We start from the raw sequence: 7195 nt of genomic DNA, 5'->3' as shown, positions 1-7195 counted from the left end.
CTATTCAACATGCATTAAAAAGTATTTTGGTGAGCTCTTTAATAGAATTATTCAAAAATATTACAGAATAATTTTAATACACGTTGAACTCTTTTTAAATACCCATTGCCAATTTTGTAATGCGAGACAAACATTTTTTAAATGCACACTTTAATTTTTTAATACATGCTGAACTTTTTTCAAATGCACTAACACTTTCTTTAAGTTTATGGCAGTCGTATTTTTTCATACATTTTTTTCTTGAACGGAAAAAATAGTGTGAAAAATAAAAATAAAGAACTTGAAAAATCAAATAAAGTTTCTGCAGGTCCATAGAAGTGCCATATATAAATAAGAATCGCTTGAAGAGGTACATAGCAACCAAAGAGGATTTTTAGAGCATGGTGGCCACTGAGCACAATTTTTTATAGGCTAAAATCTGTCACTTAAAAGTTTCAAAAAGAGTTGATTGTTTTCACACAAAAATGTATGCATGTGCCCTAAGTGACTTTCAAATTTCATTTGAAATTATGTTATATTATATCCTGAAAAAAAAACATCACGGCCAAAAAAACAAGCCAATATTTGCATGTATTTGTCTTTTTTATCTCTCACATACAAGGACATATATTAATGAAAATTCACAAGGATATATTACACTTCTATGTGTGCATGTACAAAAACATTCAGAAATTTTTTAGCTGTAAAATATCTGTTTTTTTGAACTTCAAAAAAATAGGACACAGCCCGTGCTCCAAAGTTACTTTATGCATAGCGATGCAATACATAGAGTTCGACCTCAATATTTACTGAGCTATGTATGGCACGGTGGACAACCTTTGCGTACAATGCAATCTGTGACAATGAGGGTTCGATCCTGTATCACATTTTTTTCTAATTTCTAATTCATGAGATTTACATGCATGACTAAAAAAAATATGAGGGGGTCTTGTAAAAAAATCCTCACGCTCGGGCCACCCAGCGCCTTCCAACTCTCAGCCATTGTGGGCTGGACGTTCATTCGGATACGGATGGAGGCACCATATTCGTATGTGCGAACAAGTTCGAGCACCACTTTCATGTATTTTGTAACTTTAGGTATTAAACTGACCGTGCAAGACAAGTTGAGGCACCTCCAGCGTATTTAACTCTTTTTACAATATAGGTGTGATCTGTTTGGTGGATATGGATGATATGTTGTTGGGGCATTTGATTCATGAAATTTTGAACTCAATGCATGAGTATTTTGTGACCTTTCTTTGCTAGCTGGTTAATATATATCTTGTCAGTATTTCTTTGCCCACTTGAATTGATTGCAAAAAAAAAAGACTGCTCATATTCCGAAAATGCCGTTTGGCGGACGAGCTCCATGCAGCTCGGTATCCTAGTCGTCTGTAATCGCATCTAGCAGCTGCACCAACGCATTTAATGACATGTATTCAAGCTAGCAAGGATATATGCCACACCGTATTCTGTATTTTCGTACAGTAGCATTCAAGGACTGACGAAAATGCATGGCAGGCTGGTTAGACGTGCCATCGATCCACCCATTATGTGCATGCAGTGCTAGCAGCTAATCCACTCACTGACGAACATGGGCAAGCTCACGCTCCCATGTTTAGAGATAAGCCGATGAGCTAGCCGTTTGGAATCCGAACGTTGGGTCTGACGATCAGACCGTTGGGGAAATGCTCTATTTATACCGCCGGAGAACAGCAGCCTAATCCTTCTTCTCCTCTCAGCTCTCATCAGTGAATAGCTTGGAAGCGCAGCAATGGCGGCTTCTTCTTCCTCAGTTCGTTCCAGAGATAGACGCCAACACCTGCCGCTCATCATGTGCCCTGATTGCCAGGAGGTCAGGGTGGAGACAAACATCTGTAGCAAAGAAGGGCCGAACGAGGGGAGGCGCTTCTACAAGCGCCCGATCGACAGTGTAAGTTTTCATCCATGTCCACAAGAAGTTCCATGGGAAAATCGATAAATGAAGTCTCACATTTTTGTTTGTGTTTTTTGCGGCATGGGGCTGAGCAGGGCCCAGACAAGTGCGGCTGGTTCAGGTGGGAAGATGTTTACGCCGGAATCATTCGGCGGAGGGAAGCTCGCCTGAGGTATGGAGACCCATACGGTGTCCAAGGTTCGAGCCAAGGCATGGCTGGACATGCTACGCAGACGCAGCCGGAGCAGGCACCCGAGATCGTCAGGCAGCCGCGGACTGAGCAAGCACAGGCCAGGGGAGGCCGCGACTGGCTCGTTATCTGCCTCATGGTGATCAACATGATCTTCACCCTGACCATCCTTTCACGGGTGTGATGAGCTACTATCAAGCACGCTATCCGTTCTAATCGTAGACATATGTTTTCCAATTATCCACTGTAATCCTTTCCCTCTAGTTCTAGTTGCGAGTCACTGAGCCTCTTGATTAGGTCGTTAATGGGTCATCGAGTTAGCATGCAAAAGCTTGTCAGTGTATGCTTCAAGTTTATGTTTATTAATAACCAGCTCATCAATGTATGATTATATGCATCATCGGATGGACACGCTAATCAGTCTAGCCAGCGTAAAAATGTTGACATAGTCAGAGAGAGGCCCCACTTTTTGCTTGATTGGTGATATCTACTTGCTGGACGTAGTAAATTGTGTTGACTAGTCAGGTCGGGTGTTAACTCTGTCGCCAACTGTGCACACAACCACCATCACCTAGCAGTAAATAGAACGCGTGCTAAAACTAGAAGGGAGCGGTGCGAGCCATCTCCCCTGCTTTTCTGCCTCACTCACCGCACACCATCTCGGCATCTCCTTCCTCCCCCTACCAGCGCTGAAGCTTGCATTGTATCCATGGCACCAGCCACTTAAGCAAACGGGTTCAGCCCTGCAAGTCGAGGATTCAAGCAAGAAGAGGAGGCAGCAAGGATTCAAGCAAGAACAGGAGGCAGGTATGTAAAGGAAAATCCAACTCTCTGTATCACACTCGCATTTGCAAAAAATATTCATCTGTAGCAGTAGGGATCCATTGAAATGCTCGAGTTTAGTACAGATTATTATAGAAAGCCATTTGATTTACCAGATCCATCTTGTATCTTCTGTTCAATCTGTAGTGCGCACCTCATCACATCGGTGTCGTTGGCCGGCATGGAAAGCAATGTAGACCTAGAGGCGTCTGATTTACAGGTCACAGATAACTGGGAGTTCGCATCCGCCGTAGGCCCAGGCGTAGTTACATCTAGGATTTCAGTCCAAAAGCTGTGCAACATATTCTCCCAGTTTGGACAGTTCAAGAGGAAGTTGATAGCAGAGATTGGTTTGAAGGCGTGCTGTCACTCAGGTCCCTGCCGAAGCTGAACCTGAAATTCAGTTCGTTCCTCATGGAGAGGGTGGATGCAGACACATGCGTAATCACCATAGATGAAGGGCGTTCAATCAAGTTCACAGCAGCTGATGTCAACAATGTTTTTGGGTTTCCAATAGGTGGGAAAAGGATATCATCATATCCATGTGACTTGTCGGAGGCATGCATTGAGTACAAGAAATTTGCAGAAGAGCTTAGTGACAAGGGAACACATAGCCTAAAAGCTGTAGAGGCCATAATGTTGAAAGACATCCAGGAAGACTCGCCTAGCATCGCCATAGAGATGTTCAAAATTGCCGCTGTCATTTTTATTTTCGGGCATTTGCTATGTCCTTCGTCGAAGAATGACTACACCAGCGTAGACTACTGGGGTGCACTGAACACAACTTTAGAGATCAGTCAATTTGATTGGTGTGAATTTGTCATCGAGCACCTGTTAAGCGCTGTCCGAAAGCTGAAGACTGATCTTCAGACATGGCACTCAACTATACATCTTGTGGGTTGCCATCTGTTCCTACAGGTGAAATGAAATGTGTCCTATTTTTCTTGTTTGTTGCAAAAAAAGTTCTGACAATGGCATGCATTCTGTCGTGATATACCATAGGTCCATGTTGATAAGAGAAGTTCTGACATTTTTCTTATCACCCCTCATCAGGTTTTTGTGCTCGACAATTTGGACCTGGGTCAGCTAACTCCTCGAGACCCTTCGACGCCCAGGGTCTGTGTTTTCGATTATGACATCACCCGCAAGATGATAGAGGCGCTCAGTTGCAGTCAAAGTGGTGAACCAGCATTTTCAATCTCCAGGGTATGCCGGGGGACTCGCAATTTTTTTTGTATTTTTTTCCAAGATGATAGGGTCACTCAGTTGTTTTTCGAGTCATCCTTACTATGCAATCGATGACCACTTTTCTTAACAACGGTTACTCTCGCATTTACATAATGCGGCATCCCTCACCAAACCGGTTGCTCGGCCAGAAGAGCCACATGTTCAGGACACCAGATCAAATGCTACAAGGTACAATTCAAGCGCGGCACCCAACTCAAACAGGCAGGGCACAGCTAGGAAAGGCCCTGCTGACTTTGCAAACCATCTTCGTGCCCGGTATCCGAGCCTTGTAAGTAATCATTTTTCGCACCCTCATCCCAACATCCAACATAATGACCAGCAAATCATTTTCAGTCACTACTTTTTTTAACTGCCTGTCCATGTTTTATTCTGCAGTTCTCACACCCGGTAGCAATTTATCTGAGAGAACACAATGCTCGTGCCATGCGCAACATGTTCGAATTGCAGCAGGCATCATGCGACGTGATGGTTGCTTTTGCAGACAAGATAATGATTAGTTTAGCCGATGGGTTTTACCGAGTAACTTCAACACCCCTGGGCATGAAACTCATGCATTGCGAGACATTGCAATTGCTGGTACGACCCTGTACCGTTACGTCGTTTTTAGCCTTTTTTGGCCCGTTAACCGTGTTAACCAGTTAGCCTTTTTAGAAATATAGATTATTCTACCCGTTAACCGTGTTAACCAGTTTCATGTTGCCCAAATGATCATATAGGTGCATCACATACACCTGTCAATGTCCCACCAATCCGTTCTTTGGGTGCTAGCTTGCCGCCTGCAGTACATGCGGATGGTAAGTGTTTTGTTTTTTAGGTTTCCATACAGTGGTTTAGTACCAACACATTTTTTGAGCTCTAGTAAGTGTTCCTGACATCTATTTTCCCTTTTTCGACGACCCCTGAATCACCAGCTTGCTTGACAACTCATTCTAATAGCCACAGTCTAGTGCCTGGGAAGCGCAAGGAGCTAGGTACAACACCATCGAGCAGTCGGCACTCTGTTGGATCAACTACATCCGGCACACACAGTTTAGTCGTCATGTTTTCTCTTGGCCCATTTTTGGTGTATCCCTTCCTCCATACCATCCCATAATCATCAACAGTAGTCACTTTTTTTATGTGATACGATTCAGGCACGGGTGAACCAAACATGAAGAGAATATGTATCCAGCAGCCCTCATTTGAAGATGACAATGATATTTGTCCTCCGTATAGCAAAGGGAAGACAAGTCATTCGCACCGCAATAACCTGGATGCTTCATGCGCTGAATCAAAGGCCGCGGCACAGTTTGCTAGTGATATCATATCAGAGTTAATAATCTTATATGCAGACAAACACCCAGATGGATGCCAAGGCTCGATTACTTTTGGCCAGAGTTTTTATGAACACACTGAGAAAATCCTGCTAGCTGGAGCTAACATGGCACGCGATCCTTGGTCAGCTGGTTCCGTGCCATCTGCCCCGTCAGCAATTGCATGTTCAGCTATAAAGGATTGGTTTGCTAGCGCAGCAGAGTGTACATTGTCTAGGTAGTATATCAATCTGTTCTGGAACACTTGTCCATCTGCATCAGATCACCAATTGTGCTCATCAGACGGTCATTATATATTGAGATTTTTTTGCACTTTTTTTAAATGCAGGGTCTGGGTCATCCACAAGTGCCCAAGGCTAATATACATGACCAGGACACACATTGCTGACCAGCTTATTAAGGGTCAACCGATGAGTCATGAGATGTGCGCAGTCATTATGCGGCGGTTCGGCCAGATCGACGCAACGCTAAACTGCGATGAACCTGGGCTGAGGTGGAGAAAATCCATGGAGCCAGACTTTGATGTAAGACCAGCCACTTGCCAGTTTTATTTATCTATACTCCATCGGTTTTCAATGCTCAACATTTTTATTTTTATTAGCTGATTATGTCTAACTCCCCTTTTTTCGTTTTCCTCTTTATTTTTTTGCATGTCCCATGCTCTACGACCTAAAAAAGACCTTTGCGATTGCCGATGGAGAGCTAACAACAATTAGGTCTATCCAGTAACAATTCAAGCAAGATCCCATGTCATTCAAAGTTGTATCTTGTCGTATGGTTAGTTCATCTCTTTTTTGACATGTGTTCTTACCAACCCTAAAGGCACGCCCGGAACCTCTCATGTTTTTGACCACCCATACGATGAGCTAACCCAATTTTACGCATGTTTTATTGAACTTACTCATTTTTTATTCAACAGTTTTATGCTCCTGCCATTCTACCATTGGGGTGGTGCCTATACGCCTTTGATTTCACAAAGAAAAAGATTACCGTTCTAGACCCACTCATTGGCACGACTGGTTTCAGCAACGAAAGCATCAGGTTGCACGAGTACGCAACCGGGAAAATCCTTGATGGGTTGTTCTTGTGTGCGAGGCACTTCTACTCCAACTGGCCCTACAAAACAGAAAGATGGACCAGGGACTTCCCCATGATCATGGAGGACAATTTTACTAGGTTTTTTCTTTTTTCCCTTTTACTAGTTGCACGGTCACCTATGTAGATTATTTTCAGATTCACACATGTTTTTTCATGCATTTTTTGTACAAAAAAATGTCCAGCTGAAACCTTTTTTTCTTATGTCTTATGTGCACAGCGAGGAATCTGGGCTTTGTGTGACTTTCTTATCCAAAATTTTCGATGGCGAGAAGCTCGTGAAGTCACTAAACAAGGTACGCCCATCACAATCAAGACTCCTTTTGCAGCCATTTATTTTTTCGTGCAATTTATCATCCAGCATGAACGCTTTTTTTGTTGGATTTCTTTTTTTGCTCACAGGAAAACTTGGAGTTGCACCGACACACCCTCTTGTATGACGTCATGCGACTAAAGGACAACATCTCGCTCGTCCCATCAGATGTACTTGAATTCATCAAGACCTCGTTCCATGTTCTCTAAGCATGACTTCATGCAATGTGCTTACGATCACTCGCGCGCCACCCTCGCGAAGGCACCACAACTGATTTTACGGCATATCAGCATGTATCC

At 43.4% G+C, this 7195-nt stretch overlaps 1 protein-coding gene across 3 annotated transcripts; it reads left to right on the top strand.

The window, feature by feature from the left end:
• The first annotated feature begins 1655 nt into the window (after positions 1-1655).
• LOC123042046 (uncharacterized) lies at positions 1656-7195 on the top strand. Of its 3 annotated transcripts, XR_006418697.1 has the most exons (13): positions 1656-1912; positions 2011-2912; positions 3981-4133; positions 4304-4443; positions 4551-4751; positions 4892-4969; positions 5087-5203; positions 5309-5705; positions 5817-6012; positions 6167-6265; positions 6408-6664; positions 6804-6879; positions 6986-7195. XR_006418697.1 is itself a non-coding variant. In XM_044464580.1 (6 exons), the coding sequence occupies exons 3-6, from the start codon at positions 3342-3344 to the stop codon at positions 5093-5095; spliced, it is 744 nt and encodes a 247-aa protein (XP_044320515.1). In that variant the 5' UTR covers positions 1656-1912; positions 2011-2912; positions 3075-3341; the 3' UTR covers positions 5096-5503. The 3 variants fall into 3 exon arrangements, 1 of the variants encoding a protein (XP_044320515.1); XR_006418696.1 differs by lacking the exons at positions 4304-4443; positions 4551-4751; positions 5817-6012; ... (2 more) ...; positions 6804-6879; positions 6986-7195 and adding an exon at positions 3075-3845 and having other exon boundaries at positions 5309-5503; XM_044464580.1 differs by lacking the exons at positions 4304-4443; positions 4551-4751; positions 5817-6012; ... (2 more) ...; positions 6804-6879; positions 6986-7195 and adding an exon at positions 3075-3845 and having other exon boundaries at positions 5087-5503.

Source organism: Triticum aestivum, chromosome 1A (assembly GCF_018294505.1).
Source record: "Triticum aestivum cultivar Chinese Spring chromosome 1A, IWGSC CS RefSeq v2.1, whole genome shotgun sequence".
NCBI lineage: Eukaryota > Viridiplantae > Streptophyta > Magnoliopsida > Poales > Poaceae > Triticum > Triticum aestivum.
The sequence above is the reverse complement of the archived record's forward strand: the minus strand, read 5'-3'. Positions and strand labels throughout refer to the sequence as shown.